The sequence below is a fragment of the Embiotoca jacksoni genome, unplaced genomic scaffold (assembly GCF_022577435.1).
Source record: "Embiotoca jacksoni isolate LCO1_2020_lvr unplaced genomic scaffold, fEmbJac1.0.p SCAF_51, whole genome shotgun sequence".
Lineage (NCBI taxonomy): Eukaryota > Metazoa > Chordata > Actinopteri > Embiotocidae > Embiotoca > Embiotoca jacksoni.
The window spans coordinates 2,273,238-2,291,383 of NW_027185405.1; the positions used below are offsets into that span (position 1 = coordinate 2,273,238).

Consider the following 18,146-nt stretch of genomic DNA (forward strand, 5'->3'; position numbering starts at 1 on the left):
CATTCAAACGCATTCACACGCATTCAAATGCATTCACACGCATTCACACGCACTCAAACGCATTCAAACGCATTCACACGCACTCAAACGCATTCAAACGCATTCACACGCACTCACACGCATTCACACGCACTCACACGCACTCAAACGCACTCAAACGCATTCACACGCATTCACACGCACTCACACGCATTCACACGCATTCACACGCACTCAAACGCACTCAAACGCACTCAAACGCACTCAAACGCATTCACACGCATTCACACGCACTCACACGCATTCACACGCATTCACACGCACTCAAACGCACTCAAACGCATTCAAACGCACTCAAACGCATTCACACGCACTCACACGCATTCACACGCACTCAAACGCATTCAAACGCATTCACACGCACTCACACGCACTCAAACGCACTCAAACGCACTCAAACGCATTCACACGCACTCACACGCATTCACACGCATTCACACGCACTCAAACGCACTCAAACGCACTCAAACGCATTCACACGCATTCACACGCACTCACACGCATTCACACGCATTCACACGCATTCACACGCACTCAAACGCATTCAAACGCACTCAAACGCATTCACACGCACTCACACGCACTCACACGCATTCACACGCATTCACACGCACTCAAACGCACTCAAACGCATTCAAACGCACTCAAACGCATTCACACGCACTCACACGCATTCACACGCATTCAAACGCATTCAAACGCATTCACACGCACTCAAACGCACTCAAACGCACTCACACGCATTCACACGCACTCACACGCATTCACACGCATTCACACGCATTCACACGCACTCAAACGCACTCAAACGCATTCAAACGCACTCAAACGCATTCACACGCACTCACACGCACTCAAACGCATTCAAACGCACTCAAACGCACTCAAACGCACTCAAACGCATTCACACGCATTCACACGCACTCAAACGCATTCAAACGCACTCAAACGCACTCAAACGCACTCACACGCACTCACACGCACTCAAACGCATTCAAACGCATTCAAACGCATTCACACGCACTCAAACGCACTCAAACGCATTCAAACGCATTCAAACGCATTCACACGCACTCAAACGCATTCACACGCACTCACAGCTCCGAACATTAATGTCATTTTTAACACTTTTTTTTGGGAGAGAAGAATGAGAATAATAAACTTTAAGAAGAAATATATGCAGTGATTCACATAAAAAACAAATATAAAAAGATGCTGAAATGTCATTTGAAAATAAGAAAAATAAATAAAATGCTGGTCAATCAAACACAAGACAATACATTAATAAAATATATTTAAAATATAGGACAAGGCATACAAAATTATTGAACTTATAATAATGTCTATTGTTATAAATTTGTCTGAGAAGTTTCGAAATTTCCAATTTCTTTCTAATTTCAGACGTAACATGTTCTATCAGTATTAGTGACCGTTATTATTGTATATCGTATATTATTAGAATCATTCGTGACGATGGCGTCTGTAATGTATCTGTAGTCTCGTCGTTGCATTGGAGAAAAGAAAAAGCTCACTGAAATTAAAATCGCGGCTCAGCGTTTCTAGAAAACGACCCACGCCAGCCCAACACGGGCCCGTTAGCCGCCCGGCTCCCGAGAGGGAACGAAACCGGGCCGGCTCAGAGACTAATTCTGGTTTTTTTCTGCCCACTTGCTGCTCGTCGTGGAATTGTTGGGTTTTTGCGGTCTTGACCTTTACAACCACATATTTGTTAATAGTTTTCAAAACCAAGACAGAACGTCCACTGATCCAACCGTTTAGCGGTCCATCAGTACGCACGGTGATACATGTATGCGAGCCACGTGGGCGCGGCCCAGATAAGCGAGGAAGAGCCGGCGGTCGACGGTCCGGATGTGGACGCGGTCGGACGAGGCGGGCAGTGGCAGTTGTGGTGTTGCGGGTACAACTCGCTGACGGTTGTGTGCAGAGGACACTGCGTCCCAGGAAACGCTTCGAACTCCGAGTCCGCCGTCCCCAGTTTGTCGTGGAGTTCTGCCAGAGTCCGAGTCGGCAGGTATTTGTCCTTAGATCTATCGGGAACGTTGTGGCCCCAGTGTGCGCTCGCCATCCACGTCTTCGTGTCGGCGCTGTAGCAGCAGAATGCCGACCACAGCCTGGAGGGCACGTTGACCTTGTCGTTGAGGGTGTCGTCGGAGCTCGCCTGCGCTCCCGTCACCACGAAGCCTTCGTGATGACCGTTGCTGTCCCGGCAGTGTCTGTCCATGACGCACTTGATGCACGTCTCCATTCGGTTCCAGCTTCCCTTGTTGAACGAGCCGGCCTGCGGAACGATGTTGGTCAGCGTGAAAGTAGACCGTTTCTCCTCTTTGTCGAACGCGTGAGAGCTTGGAAAGATGTGGCCTCTGTCGAAAATTCCATTGTGTTTGTAATCGTTGTCGACGGCCTGGTGGTCGTAGGTCTTCCGTTTGTCTTGTCTCGTCATGCTCTTGTTGGCGCGTTCAGTCTCAAGCTGTAAAAGAGCTGGAAGGTCAGATTACTGATGCGGGCAGAGAAAGGTGGATCCAAACAGATCAAATAAAAAGGGTCCAACATGACGCCTACCTGTGGCTCGATCATCCAGCCTTTCTTGGGTCTCCCTCGTTCTTGTTCTCCTCTGTACTTGTAAGCAGAAAACACTGGGATCTTGTTATTGATGTCGTAGAGCGTCAGGAACATTCTCTTGTTCTTGTAGGTCTGACAAATGGGTTTGTATTGGTTCTGGTTCAGGATTTTGCCTCCCTCCAAGATGCCTGGAATCTGTGGCGGCGTTCCCTCCAGAAAGAAGCTGTCGCAGACTGACAACGAGTACACCACCTCGGCTGACGATGAAGTGATGGACAGGAGGAAGAGGAGGAGGAGGAGGAGGAGGAGGGCAGTAACGGACGTCATCGTCAAACAAAGCGTGTCCTTTGGTCAGACAAGAAAAACACACCAAACATAAATCGGTGGAATCGGTAGCTCAAACCAAACCAAAAGCACAAGAACGTAAATGGAAGGAATTAATTGGAGATAAAGTTTTAGCTGAATTTCAGGAGCAGGACCGCCTCCCCCACTTCCCCCCTCAACCACTCCCCCTCCTCAACCCCCCCCCCCCCTCAACCACTCCCCCTCCTCAACCCCCCCCCCCCCCCCCCCCCCCCCCCCCCCCTCAACCACTCCCCCACTCCAGGCCACATTCCTAGAAATGGCCACCCACTCTAAACATCGGCCTGTTCACGTTTTCTACATCCGGAACCAGACACCACGCAGAAAAAACAAAAACGATCTTACCTCGGCCCAAACATGGATCTACTGTTCCTCAGCCCGTCTGACGAAGACGACGATTGTTTTGCCTTCACACAGGCCACCCATACAGCCAAGGGAAGCCCTCGATCTGCTGCCCTCTCCAAAACCCCAGGGTTACCCACGAGCCGCCGCCACCGCTCCCTCGGTCCAGCCAGGTCCCCCGTCGAAGACGCACCGGCCAAGTTCTCCGACCGGACCGTAGTCCGTCAGATAAAAGTTAAAAGAGAAGAGGATACCTCACCACCGCTCCGACAACAACGTGAGACTGTCCCAACTCCTCACAACTTTCCAAAAGTCACAAAACACAGACGCACCTCCACGCAAAACTCACCGGCGTAACGTCGACAGTGACGTCACAACGCACCTCCAAGCACAAAGGTTGCCAGGTTTTGCAGCGCGTCACCTCTCATCCCCCTCCACCTCCCCAGATAAACTCACCTTTGCACAGCAGCACCGGGATGCCGACTCTCTTTTCCTCTCTTTAATTTCCACAGCACTCCATCCCACCTTCTGGCTTGGATCCATCAGTCTATACTACTGCTGTTCTTCAACACCCCCCTTCTTCTGCCCTCTACTCTGGCACCGGGTTGCCAGGTCTTCTTTCCTCTTTCCCCCTCTCTCATCCATCCACAGCGCCCATCATCACCACCGGGCTGCCAACGTACAACCCTCCTGCCCCCTTTCCTCTGGCGCCTCCAGCGACCTTCCTCAGCACAACGAGGTCCGCAGTTTATCCTTCTACCATGGAGATTCCTGGCACCGGGATGCCAGTCCCTCCTCCTTCTTCCCCTAACCCTCCAACCATCACATGCTCTCTTTTCTGGCTCTGCGCTGCCGCATATAGACATTTCAAAAGATTTCAAATCATACGGTTTGGACCAAATACTTTTAACACTTCCATATTGGATAATCCTGACCACCCTCTCCACCTGCTGCAGGGACAGAGGAGGACGTTCTCCAAAAGACTCCTCCAGCTGCTGTCACAAGGACAGATACAAGAGATCATTCCAGATACAGGAGATCATTCCAGATACAGGAGATCGTTCCTGATACAGGAGATCGTTCCTGATACAGGAGATCGTTCCAGATACAGGAGATCGTTCCTGATACAGGAGATCATTCCTGATACAGGAGATCATTCCTGATACAGGAGATCATTCCAGATACAGGAGATCATTCCAGATACAGGAGATCATTCCTGATACAGGAGATCATTCCAGATACAGGAGATCATTCCAGATACAGGAGATCATTCCTGATACAGGAGATCATTCCAGATACAGGAGATCATTCCTGATACAGGAGATCATTCCAGATACAGGAGATCATTCCTGCCGACCGCAATAAGACTGTACAATAACTCACCTCTGGCAAAATCCATCACACAACAATAACACCGTTGTCTGTTTCTTGGTTGTTTGTATATATATATATATACTGTACTGTATATAATGTGCATTTTATATTTAATATTTTTTACTGTTATTTTATTGCTTTTTATTATTTTATTATTATTTTATTGCTTTCCTGTATGCTGCTGTAACAAAAACATTTCCCCTTGGGGATTAATAAAGTAACTATAACCTATAAAAGGCCTGCATATTGAAACTAAGTTCTTGACTTCAGATGACATATGAGTTTTCACTATAGAAATGAGTATCACATTATTCATTTTAATACAATCATTATATTTGATCAAACTTATAAGTTATATAATATATACAGTTACTACTATATACAGAAATAAACATGAATTATTAGTCAGGGAATAATCTTAAAGAGCAACTTACCACCTTTCCAGAGAATCTCAAACTGTGTCTTTGTGTTGATCCATCTGTGGAAACTAGACGTAGACTTCCTCAAATGTGAAAGGACGTTGTGGCAGAAGTTACGAATATTATTGTACATTCAGCAGTTGAGGACGGATGTGTCATTTTACCAACTAATGCTGAGCTCAGCAGTCAGTCACACAGTTCCTCAGCAGATACCACACGGTGAAGGACAGTGAAATCATTTAGTTTTCTTTCTACTGTTCTTTAATATTATTCTGCTGAATATGCAGCCACATTTGTCAGTGAAATTACACACAAAAAAAAGACACAAATATTTAGACTTGGTCAAACAGCACACGGACAGTCCACACAGCTAACCAAGTCCTGAGGAGAAGGAAAAATAAGTTTCTTATTGCGTGTTGTGGCTTGTAATTAGTTTGTGCCCCTTTCATCGACAGATCTCATAACAGTGAGGAAACACAGAGGCAGACCCAGATCCAACGTCCTGAGCTAATATGTCCATCGTTACTACGCGTTTGCTTCATTGCTGTCAGTTTATGTTGGCTCGTCATCCCAAAAACAAATCCAGTACGTGTCGTGAACGCAGCTTCAGAGTGAGACGACGTGAGCGGAGAAGCAAATGGTGGACAACAGCTGGTGTCGTTGGCCCGTCCGCTCCGTTTGATTGGTTCCTTTCCAGCCGTTTTACTTGTGGTGTGAATCAGACGGTGATACCACCCATCGGTTACCTCAGCTGGAAGCAGCCGATTGGTCAGTTTGGGGGCGGGGCATCATCCTCCAGAGCGTCGGAGATCGTGACGCAAAGCTGCGAGAACGACGGACGCTCCTCCGGTCTCTGAAGACAGACAGAAGACACGGGTCAGTACCGAAGAGGTGAAGGAGGAGCTAACTGCCATAAACTGGACCAACAGCTGGTCGACAGATGTTTTTCTTCTCACCTCGTGCCAACACAGCTGCATGATGTCATAGATGGTGGGCGAGGCCATTTTGGGCCTGTACAGGCGGTGACCCTGGGTTATCAAGGTAACCACCTCGTGATTGGGACTCTGTTCAAACGGCATCTGACCCTGTGTGAAAACCTCCCACATCAGCACACCTGGATACACAAACACAAGCAGGTGAAACTTCTTGTTCACGCATTTTTCTGCCAGAAAGGAAACACACAATAAAGGCACTGAAGTTGTGTTCCTGTTCAGTTGAGGCAAACAGAGATGAGATGTTTATACTCGATTATGCTTTTGTGCTTTGACACACAAAAAAAAAAAAGACCCGCTGGTTTCATCAAGGCTGAAAATGGTCGTTAAAAATCTTCTTTCGTCCCAAAAAACAGCATTAAAGTAAGTTTCCAAAAATAAAACACAAGTATTATAGCGTCATTCTCCAGATAAAATCTGCTTTTTTGCTGAAAAATCGGAGGCCTAAAAACTGAAGTTTGTAATTCATGAACCGCTAAAACAGAAAGGTAACCAGTAATTAAAGGAGTGCTCACCGAAGGACCAAACATCCGACTTGCTGCTGTGTTTGCAGAAGTTAAAGACTTCCGGAGGAGACCACTTGACGGGAAACTTGGCGCCTGAAGAACTGGTGTACTGGTCGTCCAACACGTATCTACGTAAACAGCATTTAAATGTTCAGACTGTCGGGTTTCTACCTGCCGACTCGTTCAAATTGAAGACGGCCGATAACCGTGTCGTGGAGTCGTACCTGGCCATGCCGAAGTCTGACACCTTCACCACCAGGGCGTCGTTCACCAGACAGTTTCTGGCAGCCTTCGTCACACAGGCGGAGGGAAGAAATTCATGAAAAACAGACAAATATTTTGCGTCTCAACTGGCAGATTTTTGGCGTAAACGCGGAGGATCGAGCTCGTGGTTACCAGATCTCTGTGGATGAAGCCGTTGGCCTCCAGGTGCTCCATGCCCTCGCTGACGTCCAGGCAGATGCTGAGCGAGGACCCCAGGCTGAAGCTGCCTCGCTGCTGCCTGAGGAAGTTCAGCAGGCAGCCGTGCTCCATGAACTCGGTGACGATGTAGATGGGCTGATGCTGGCTGCACACCCCGTACAGCTGCACCAGTTTCGGGTGGGACAGTTTCCTGAAGAGGAAACACAGATCGGGCTGAAATGGAAAGTGTTTTAAAGACGGAGAAAAGTAGACATTTTGAATATTTGTGGGTCAAAGCTTCGTCATTATCATTATAGCAGCTTGTAATTTGCTGCCATATGTTGGGAAAATGTGGTTTTATGGTTGGTGTTGTCGTTGCAGTACTTGGTTGCCTCCACTAGAGGGAGGCAGAGGTCCAAGCTGACTGCCTTCTTTTTTTTAGAGTCTTTATTCATCATTTCCTAATTATGGGTCGAAGCACCGACGGTAGTGGAACTCTGTTGTTTTTGGTCGGATTTTTATTATTCTTATTATTAGTATTACTATTCTGTCCAAACAAACAGTTGTGGAGCCTGAAACCGTGGGCTGTGTAAAAGTGAAATTTGAATGGAAAATAATGAGCCCCGACAGTTCTTTTCTGAAAAGAACTGACACATGTCAGCCATGAGGGGGAGCTATAATAACATATTTTTTTTTAATCTTCTTTCACTTTATTTTCTCTAACAGCAGAATGAACTATGTCTCTTTTTTAATGACCCACTTACATCATGACCTTGGCCTCCTCGATGAAGTCCTCCTCGTACATGGCCCCCTCCCTGATGGCCTTGATGGCCACTTTGTGCTGAGCCCTCCACTTGCCGAGTCTCACCACACCAAAGTAGCCGCTGCCCAGCTCCTTCATGAAGGTCAGCTCACTGGGGTTGATCTCCCACTTTTCTGGAGGGGAAAGATTTGAGAGGTAAGACCGGCAAGTTGTTTCAGGAAAAAACCCAGCGTGAAGACTGTGGAATATAGATCTGCTTAGTGCATATGAGGGCTCATATGTTGTACACTAATACAATATAATTTGGGTTGTCTTCCACCTAAAAGTCATGTGTATTGATGTATTCTTTGTTGGTTGGTGGAGGTGGGGGTTGTCTTCCTTCACCCCCTGGAGTCCTCCAGACAGCCATCTGATAATGCCTCAAAGAACAACAGTATGTGACCCCACAGGTTGCAGACCTCCTACGGTGACCTTTTGGTTTGGCCAAGCAGTATCACTCACATTTACATACACAGCCTTTTGTCTACACCTTAAGATTGGTAGTGATGGTACGACCTATATGTAAGTAATATGATATGATATATATATATATATGTGTTGTATTGTTGTAAACATATCCTAGCACAGAAGCACAAAATACATACTGACTGTAAGCATTGTAGAACACATTGCTTATGCAGGAACTTATCACGTTGGGGTCACAGTAGGGTGCAACTCACTATCAGATCAAAAGGGGGATGTGGTTCAAACGGAGGACAGTGGAAAAGTACTGAGACAAACATACTATGCAAATGTTCCCGCCTCACTGTAGGTAACACCTCTTCCTATAGTATAAGTGTATGTGCCGGAAAGGGGGAAGTCAGAATCCAACAAAGAGATGTTTGTTGATGTTGGGCTCTCCAAGATATCTTGTAAACTACGCTTAATAAAAATCAACTAAGACCGGTAAATGCCTAAAGACTGCTTCTATCAACGGACTCGGGGAAAACAATTGGGGACAACAATTTGAGATACAACAAGACTCACCGTAGCTGAAGCCAGCGGTGGACGGAACCGACTTGTCTTGTTTCCCAAAGGGATATCTCAACCTGGCGACAAGACCTGAGACAGACGAGAGAAGACAACCAAGATGCATAAATGTGAACTTTTAGAAGCGTTTCATGAGCCTGGAAAATCATGGCAACATCTCTTCAGTAATTTTATATTAGCAGTTTCACACGTAGCTCAACTGATAATTTTGGTGTTGTTTTTTTGGGGGTTTCCAACTTGCAACTCTACCGCTCAGTGTTTGCAGATGAGAAGAAGAAACCCTGGAAAGTCTCTGCACACACTCCATTTCAGCCACCAGGAAAAACCAAGCAAGGTGGCGGACCTCGTTTTGTTTAGCTGTAAACTTTTTGCAAATATACAATACAAATTCTTTCTTCTTTGACCGACTAGAAGATGCACCAAAAGGCAATCAATAATGGCCACTATTTAATATTAAGTACATGTATGAGGCTTCTTGGCCGTGTGATGGCAGGTGTGTCGTTTACCTGCTGCGTTGTGTTTGTGGTACTCGATCAGGTCGGGGATGGAGCTGAACAGGTGTTTCTCAGCCAGGTAGAACTGCTTGGGCGAGCCTTGTGTCTCCTTGATGTGGTAATGTTTTATAGCTGCACCTCCCTCCCTACAAACACAACAACATACCAACACTGCAGCTCACATCCAGCTAGTAACGGCTGTTTAATCCCCTCTGGTCTGAAATCTCTCGGTGCCTCTTCCCTCTGCTGAGTCCCACTGCCTGGTGTCCTGATGATTTTCTTTATGCTCCAGGAACCCATTCAATTTCATTTATTTCTGAATCCTGGTCTCAACAAAGTCTAAAACCAGTTCAAAACAATGTATAAAACTAGGCTAGAATCAAGGCCAGATCTGTCTAAAAACCAAGTCCAAAGACCAGTCCTAAATCAAGTCTAAAACCAAGCACATGAACACATCCAAGAGAAGTCTAAAACCAGTCTAAAACTGAGGCCAAATCAGTTAAAACCAGGTCCAAAGTCCAATTTAAAAGAAAGTCTACAGCCAAAGTTAAACTAGTCCAAAACCGATCCCCGGTCTTAACATGGTGGAGCCAGTCTGGGCCGGCATGATGACAATCACGCTCCCTTCGACGAGTGCAGCATTACCCTGCGACAGACTTGGCGTAGAGAGAGACGGTGTAGGTCCCTGGGGTGCTGGAGTCTCTGACGATGAAAGCTCCTTCTTTGTCCTGCAGGGGGCGACACCAAGACAAACAGAAGGCTGAAAACCAGGTCGTTTCCAAAAAAGTTGGGGCGCTGTGTAAAACGAAACTAAAAACAGAATCCAACGATTTACAAATCACATGAACACAAAGTGAATTGAAAATAGACCAAAGAGAACATATGATTGATTTATGAAAAATATACGCTCACTTTAAATTTAAAGACGGACTTAAAGAAGCTAAAACCATTGAAAATGGAAGGAAACATTAAGGAAAAATGACATAATGAAGGAAACAAGAAAAAAATTATGAAGACAAGCGTCAAAGAGGAGAGACTGACCTCCTTCCTCAGCAGCTCCTCGGCCTTGTTCCTGTTGACTTGTTTACTGTACCAACTACAACAAACAAACAAATAAACAAACATCCCCACCACACCAGACTTTCTGAAGTCCTCTGACAGCTTTATAAGCTGGCTGAATTCAAATGTTCGGTGTGAAACAGACTGTTGTAGATCGTCATACTTCAAAAATAAAAGCTACAAGTCTCCAACACGATTGACATCTTTTATCTTCTACGAGTAGGAATCAATTCCCAAATGCCCCCCCCCCCAAAAAAAAAAAAAAAATCTGTTTTGGTTTTTACCTGCTGGGCTACTGTAGAAACATGGTTTCAGAACATGCTCCATAGAAGAGGACCCGCTCCCTCTGTAGATATGAAACATTCATTCTGGGGCAACGGAACAAAAGGCTTCTGAGTTTCAGGTGATTTTACACTAATGAAGACATAATTATTGATATTGGATTTTCATTTCTGGCCAAAGACTTTCGTAAATCCCCAAAAACTGGACCTTTAAGTCTGAAGAAATTGTACTGGTGTCCTGGCAGACTGGATGAATGGTGGGTTTGGCCAGCGTTCTTTGCTGCAGGCCTTCATTGGTACGTGTTGGTTGAGTCAACAACAAGTCCAGACATTTGGATTCAGCCAGCATCAAAGTGCCACATCAACGTGTAACTTTACACAAACAAATGATTGACAGACTCACGGGAACTGAACCAGGTTTCCGGATTTCTTCTCGGTTACATAGGTACTGGGGATGTAGCCCTCCTCGCTGCGACACACAAACCGATCACCGCAACAAACACACAAAAGGAAGTCAGCGAGGACGTCGAAACACTGAAAAAACAACAGTTCTGCTGCTACTCGAATACCAAACGGGCTGAAAACGATCAACGCTGGGAAACCATCAATAAATCAAGGAGGAGCTGCAACATTTAACCAAACAATCAGACTTGATTCACAAGTCTACAATCTTTAACAGCCAGTACATTACTTTTTGCAATTAATACCACTTGATGTATAGAGATGAATACCAGTCATACACAAGTCTTCTCTCATGTAAAAATAAGACGTACGGTGAGAAAAGACGTCCAAAAAAAGCTTCGATCTCTCCTTTGAGTCCCGTCGGTCCGTTTTCAAGCACATCATTGTATGTAAAAGTGGACGTAGTGTCCAGGTGTGTTAAACACTTCTGGTCTGAAGGTGCAATACCACCAAGGGCCATTAGGAGCTGGCTCAAAAAAACCTCAAAGAAAATCAGAGATCTGGTGGTCCTTCTGAAAAAAATGATTTATTGTGGTGTGGTATGATTGACAGGCCCTGGGTGCAGTCAGGGTTACGGTATAAGTGGGTGGGGCTTAGTGCCCTTGGAGGCGAGTTGCCGCCTGGTCTGACTGTTTTCAAACTCTCCTTAAACACGTAAAGATGAACTCAGTACGACTTGGTTTTCTGGTTCGCTTCTCCATCTCGTAAAAAAGCAACACAATGCGATTTATTTTTTTCATTGGAAAACAAAATATCAAACAAATATCTTTTACATAAAACCTCAGGTGACGACAAGCTAAACTGTTTTCCACGATAAAAACCTTAATTAATATTTAGTATTTAAATATCGCCGTGTCGTCACCACCTTCCCGACACTCACCCGTACTTGTTGCACGCCTTGAACCAGTTGACGTCGCACTTCTCCAGGATGATGTACTCTTCTCCTTTTACCAGACTCAGGTCGTGCGGCTCGACGGCCGGAAAGTCGTACAGAGCCACCACCACCCCCCCCTCCTCATCCTCCTCATCATCTTCCTCCTCCTCATCATCATCCCCATCGTCGGGGGCGGGAGGAAGGGGCCGACGCTGCAGGAGCAGGAACGATGAAATGCTGGTAGGTTTTTGACCGTGGTCGATGTACGTTACTCATAAATCTGTGTGTGTGTGTGTGTGTGTGTGTGTGTGTGTGTGTGTGTGTGTGTGTGTGTATTGTTCATGGTTACCCTCCCATCTCGAGGTTCCTCTCCAGGAATCGGGGGTAAAGGTTTCCTGGTAACTAGAAAAGAGGAACAGAAAACAGCAAATTGAGCATAAAGTTTGGATGTTTTCTCTTCTTTTTTACCGTCTTGATCTCTAACTGCTGATCGTTTCAGGGCGTCGTTGATCTCGAACTGAACTTTGAATGAGTGTGCCGTAACGCCCGCAATTTAAAGTTATAAGTGTGATTTCCTTTTTATGTTTTACACTTGGCTAAGCAAGCGCTTCAGATCCTACACTGCAAAAAATTACACTGACAAATGTCATAATTTTACTGTGTGAGGATCATCTGCAACTTCATATTACTTCTGTCTACAGGTACGTCTACTGAAGCTCTACTTATTGCAGTGATCTGAGGCCCTTTACAAAGTTATATTTGAGTTTATGGTTTCGTTATCGTAATCTTAGTTTTTACTCCACTACATATTCATATAATTACAACCCCATTTCCCAAAAAGTTGGGACGCAGTGTAACGTGTGAACAAAAACAGAATGTGATGCTTCGCAAATCACATAAACCCATATCGAATTGAAAATAGAAGACAAAAACATATCAAATGTTAAAACTGAGAAATTGTATTATTTTAGGATAAATATATGCTCACTTTGAATTCAATGCCAGCAGCACATTTCAAAGAAGTTGGAAAGGATAAAAAAAAAAAAAAAAAGGACTGGAAAAGTTGTGTAACACTAAAAGGCCCCTCGGGTAGCACTTCATTAAAAACAGACACAAATCTGCAGTGGAAATCACTGCATGGGCTCAGGAACACCTCTGAAAAACTTGTTATTGAACGCCGTTGGTTGCTGCATCCACAAATGCAGGCTCAATAATCACATTCTGTTGATATTTACATTTTACACAGCATCGCAACTTTTTCGGAAACGGTGTTGTAGTTGCACTTAAAGCATACTTTAGTTAATTATTGGTGCACTGCTGCTTTAACTCTACACATGTACACAAACTATTTATGCTTCAGCGCTGCCTGGAACATTAAAATGCTGTTTAAATGTAATTCAATTTACAATCGTCTCTTACTGTCTCCGAACAGGTTGTACTCCTCGCAGCCCAGGGCCTGTTTTTCTACCTGGCGACAGCAGAGCCACGCCCCCTCCTGCCAGAACTGGGGATGAAACTTCAACGAGATCACCAGGTTGTCTCTGATCTCTGGATACAAACACACACACAAAGGTCATCAATGTAACATAAAAAGCTCTGATCTTTGCTCACGTGCAGCCTCTTCTTGAGTTTTTACTTTAGGTTAGCTGAGAACATTTTTTTTTCCTTGACCCAAGTAAATAATCTTCCTTTGTGAGGCTCAAAGGAACAAAAGCTGTATTTATTTCCATGTCAAGACTACATAAAAGAATACGACATGAAAGCTCCCAAGAAGTGAGGACAAAATATATTGATCGCCCCCTGGTGGCTGGTTGGAGCATGGGTCATAAGCCCCGCCCCTTCGATGTTAGCGGGCGGGACATGAACCCAACTAAACTTCTAAAAAGTGAGTGGTAACTGAATAAATGGGGGCATCAGACGCCTCTGACGTCAGAGCAACACCTCACTCTGTTTCACTTTTCTGACCACAATGTTGTGAAATGTGTCAGAGGAAACACGGGGCTGCTGGAAATTTGGACCATGTGTGGTGAAAAAAGGTTCAGACGTGCGGTTCAAAGTGTGAAAACCTTTTTGCAGCACTTGAGATAGAAAAAAAACGAGAGGAAATCTGTCACACTTCCACTTGAAAAGACACTGACCCTCTTTGAGGCTCTGGACCCAAAGACTCCTGCTGTCGTGACTCGGAGTGAAAACGTAGAGCGTGTTGGTGTTGTACACCACCTGGACACAAACACGCAGGGAAATGGTCAGTTTCTTTTGGTTTCCAATTTAAAACAAAACCCAAACTAGTTAGATAACAATAAGGAGGAGTGACTTCAGCTAACAACACCAGAATAACTTGATGCCAACCCCTTGTGGCAGCCGGTGGTATTGCAGTTTAAGGTACTTCCTCATTTGGGCAAATTGTTCATACTCGAAAGCTACGTCCACTTTTATTTACAGTCTGCGGAGCAAAAACGAAGCCAAGGACCAATCACGAGCCTCGTCTTCTTCGCTCGGTGTAAATCGTGCTGTTACACGAACATCAGCGTCGCCGAGATCCCGCGTACGTTATAATCCTTATAATGCTTCACCACAACACAGAGAGCAGTTTCATTTCACAGATATTATTTGTTTGTGTATTTGTACCTGGAAGGGGTATTTGTTCTGGCAGGGGATGATGTATCCTCCGCTTTTCACGATCTCCACACATCTGATGTGGCTCAGTTCGATCGAGCCCCTCCTGAACTTCTTCTGTCGTTGGAAACAACAAGTCAACAGCAGTTTCTTTTCTTCTTTGCTATTTCTGAGATGTGACATCAGCTGTTGATGTCCACACTGAGACCTTTGGCTTCCTGCTGTGTTGTGGCGTCACATGTTGTTTCCTCAACTTAATAAACTCCTTTGATCTCTTCTAAAACTTACAAATAACACATTATATTTTAAATCTGTATATAATCTAAGTATAAAAACAAGTAGTTGTGGTTTTATTGTAGTTATATGTGGTTAGCATTTTTTTGCTAGCTTTAGCTAACTGGCTGCTAACTGCTGCTTCATATTTAGCAAACAGGCGAGTATCCCAACATGTCAAACTATTTCTTTAAGAAATAATGTTTAAAAACGTCATGTATGTTAAGGTGTACCATCTTTCTGCAGATAATATGTGTGGCAAGTATTTATTTAGTAAAAAGAATAATTGCTGAACAGAGGAGTCAATAAAAACATAAACATAAACAAAGTAATAAATAAAGTAAGAACTGGACCTCTGCCCGTCCATCGTAGTAGGTCAGCCTGCTCTTGGTGAGGACGAACAGTCGCTCCTTGTAGTTCAGAGGGGAGGTCCTCCTCTTCTGCTGGGAACGCTTGATCAGCATCTCCTCCAATAGCAGCTCGGCACTCATCCTGGCCCCGCCCACACCCTCAGCGCGTTGCTTTAATATAAACTATATCAAGTACAACAAATAGACTTTATAGAAAAGGGTTGGTCTGAAAAGTGAAGTCAATGCAAACGTGCCTTTAAGTGCAATACCACCGAGGGCCACTAGAGGTTGGCTCCATAGACTCCCATTCAACTTCTCATTAAATACAAAGTGAATTCATTTCTTACACAAGTCATCAAAAAGCGGGAGGCTATGTTTGGGGGGGGGGGCGTGTCTGTTTGATTATCTTGTCTTAATTCAACTAAATACAAATTTAAAAAACGATTCCTTCCTGGGTAGCTTTGGTTTTAAATGGTCCGCATTTTAACGTGGTGGCCATGTTTCCGACAGCACTTGAATGCAGCAGGACGAAGGGAAAATGAGACGCGCACTCCGTCCACCTGCTCCAGGTGGTTTAGTTTGATTTCAAATGATTAAAAACACGACTCCAACTAATGAATCACTCATTTAATACAGAATAATCACAATAACGAGCCAACATTTAGCGTGATTATAAAACTGAACGAGCTTGATTGTGCTTCATTTCGCTGTCACGTGACTATGAAACACATTCTTGTAATATTTATTCAACAACTAAAGAGTTTTCTAAGTTGTCATGCATTTCCAAAGCCGAGCTGCAGGTCTGAAATCAGACTGCTGCTGCGCGGGTTGGTTCACTGACAGACTCAAACTTTTGCGCAACAACCTTTCAGTTTATAAAAAAAAACCAAAAACGTTTCTTAAAACCTGACGTGGCTTGAAACAGAAATCTGAAGAGTCTCTTTTTACCTTCGCGCCTCATTGTCCGGTTTCTTCTTCAGCTCTCCGGTGCGCGTTTGTCTCCCATGTCGCTGAGAATAAGAGGACCAGGATTCAGGAAATGAAGAGAGGGAGGCGGACACACTCTGTGTCACACACACACACCTACACACACACATGTACTCACACACACCTACACACACACGTACTCACACACACACACACACACACACCTACACACACACCTACACACACACCTACACACTTCCTGCGCTACCCGCAAAGTGTGCGTGCGTCAAAGAGATCAGCGGTGTGTGAAATCATATGAATAGTCAAATTGCTGAGTGGAAAATGATCAATATCTGCTGCTGCTGCGAAGTGAAACTGATCCGGATTTTCTTTAAAAAAACAAATATAATTTTTTTTAGGACATTTACATACAGCGTGGACACTTTTAGAAAGTGTCGAGATTTTTGGAGAGAGTTGTTGACATTCAGGACAGAGGGAAGACAATTTGGAAAGGTGCCTTGAAGAGTGAGGCCATGAGGATATTTTGCAGAGTAGGCATATTTTGGGAAAGTGTGGACATGCAGCAACATTTTTTTAAACAGTTTTAGAAACTAAGAAGTTCCTGAAAAGTGAGAATGATTGAAAACATTTTTGAAGTCAATATTTTTGAAAAAAAAATTTAAAAGTACATTTTAAGAAAATGACTGCTGTTGTAAAAGGGGGGCGATTTGGGGAAAGTCCTGGAAGTTTTTGGAAAATAAGGATGGTAAAAAAAACATTTTTGGACCACACACAAGTTAAACTAATGACATTTGTTGTAACGTGGCGACAATTTAAAAAAATAAGTACACATTTGAGAAGCTGTGGTACATTTAAAAAACAAGGACAGTTTCAAAAAGTGAGTTTGAAACATTGAGACATTTTGGAGAAAACAAATGTCATACACAGAAACACTCCAGGATTAGTCTCCCCCCCTCCCCCCACAAAAATGAAATTTTTCGCAATTAAAAAAATATAAAATTTCATATAACTTTCTGACCATTATTATTACAAAACATATGTAAGATGTTCCCAAAATTTGGAAAAGCAAGAGCAAGTAATTGATAAACAACAGAAAGACAAAACTTTTTCTTTAAAGCCTCTGTGATTTTACATTCTTTCTGTGTAGGCGGTGCCTGAAACAGCTTTATAATAGTTGGGAAAACCCTGCTAATCCGTGAGCAGAGGACAAACAGCCGGAGCAGTTGGGGTTTAGGTGTCTTGCTCATTAGCACTTCAGCCACTGAGTTCATATGAAACTTTAAGGTTTAATCATCAACACCTGACTGGTAAATAAATACACTGCTGGACTGTAGCTAAATATTTTCCAGCACCACACACCTGCAGTTTCACCTGTCTCAGCCCAAACCAGCTGTTGGCAGCTGGTTTCAGTTCTTTTCAGGGAGAATCAGCTCGTAGAGACTTGAAACTTCCTGTGAGTACAGTTCATCACAGGCTTCTTTCTTTTTTTTTTTTTACCACCACTGTTATTATTAGAAGCGGTAGCAGCAAATGATTGACAGGTAATAAAGAAAGGATTGTTTAGAAAATGCTGCCAGTTCATTCTTGTTGTGTTGGATGTTATGGTTCAGTGAAAGTTCAAAGAGAGTCATGATTATTCTCACAAAGATTTAAAAAATCTGGCAACGTATCGCAGGTCAAACATTGAATGAATGTATCATTAATGAGAACTTTGAAAGAGTGCTTCGGAGGAGACACTAACCTCCATGAGGAAGTATTCAGAGTCGTCTCTTCATCATCATCATCACTGAGTTCAACACGTTAACGAGACCGCTGGTACGTGAACGTTAGTGATTTCAACCACGGACCTGAAACTGGAGCAGAGAAACATTCGGTTTTGGGTCCAATTTTAAAATCTTCAACATACAGCACACAACTGTTCCTGAGCCCATGCAGTGATTTCCACTACAGAGTTACGGTTGTTCTTAAAGCAGCGCTGCC

General features: G+C 44.2%; 2 protein-coding genes across 5 annotated transcripts; both read right to left on the reverse strand.

Moving 5' to 3' along the window:
* Positions 1 to 1,336: 1,336 nt before the first annotated feature.
* On the reverse strand, positions 1,337 to 5,159 carry LOC138212003 (endonuclease domain-containing 1 protein-like). 2 transcript variants are annotated; one of them, XM_069172234.1, is made up of 3 exons: positions 5,133 to 5,159; positions 2,620 to 2,964; positions 1,337 to 2,527 (listed from the first exon to the last, which is right to left on the reverse strand). In XM_069172234.1, exons 2-3 carry the CDS (start codon positions 2,944 to 2,946, stop codon positions 1,826 to 1,828), a joined length of 1,029 nt encoding a protein of 342 aa, XP_069028335.1. In that variant the 5' UTR covers positions 2,947 to 2,964; positions 5,133 to 5,159; the 3' UTR covers positions 1,337 to 1,825. The 2 variants fall into 2 exon arrangements, with proteins under 2 accessions (XP_069028335.1, XP_069028333.1); XM_069172232.1 differs by lacking the exon at positions 5,133 to 5,159 and adding an exon at positions 3,328 to 4,375.
* Positions 5,160 to 5,886: 727 nt separating this feature from the next.
* On the reverse strand, positions 5,887 to 18,080 carry tec (tec protein tyrosine kinase). Of its 3 annotated transcripts, XM_069172230.1 has the most exons (19): positions 17,908 to 18,080; positions 16,167 to 16,228; positions 15,222 to 15,401; positions 14,608 to 14,712; positions 14,118 to 14,199; positions 13,399 to 13,527; positions 12,329 to 12,381; positions 11,986 to 12,191; positions 11,047 to 11,112; positions 10,345 to 10,399; positions 9,949 to 10,031; positions 9,316 to 9,449; positions 8,807 to 8,881; positions 7,782 to 7,953; positions 7,012 to 7,228; positions 6,840 to 6,904; positions 6,625 to 6,743; positions 6,074 to 6,231; positions 5,887 to 5,970 (listed from the first exon to the last, which is right to left on the reverse strand). In XM_069172230.1, the coding sequence occupies exons 3-19, from the start codon at positions 15,357 to 15,359 to the stop codon at positions 5,887 to 5,889; spliced, it is 1,941 nt and encodes a 646-aa protein (XP_069028331.1). In that variant the 5' UTR covers positions 15,360 to 15,401; positions 16,167 to 16,228; positions 17,908 to 18,080. The 3 variants fall into 3 exon arrangements, with proteins under 3 accessions (XP_069028331.1, XP_069028330.1, XP_069028332.1); XM_069172229.1 differs by lacking the exon at positions 17,908 to 18,080 and having other exon boundaries at positions 16,167 to 16,263; XM_069172231.1 differs by lacking the exons at positions 14,118 to 14,199; positions 16,167 to 16,228; positions 17,908 to 18,080 and having other exon boundaries at positions 15,222 to 15,303.
* Between the last annotated feature and the right edge of the window lie 66 nt (positions 18,081 to 18,146).

Coding starts and splice junctions, on each gene's coding strand:
- tec (XM_069172230.1), bottom strand. CDS start 15,359: ATGAGTGCCGAGCTGCTATTGGAGGAGATGCTGATCAAGCGTTCCCAG. Junction 6,905..7,011: donor GCTTCATCCACAGAGATCTG/GTAACCACGAGC, acceptor TGTGTGACGAAG/GCTGCCAGAAACTGTCTGGT. Junction 6,744..6,839: donor TCAGACTTCGGCATGGCCAG/GTACGACTCCAC, acceptor CTGTTTACGTAG/ATACGTGTTGGACGACCAGT.
- LOC138212003 (XM_069172234.1), bottom strand. CDS start 2,946: ATGACGTCCGTTACTGCCCTCCTCCTCCTCCTCCTCCTCCTCTTCCTC. Junction 2,528..2,619: donor GCTGGATGATCGAGCCACAG/GTAGGCGTCATG, acceptor GCTCTTTTACAG/CTTGAGACTGAACGCGCCAA.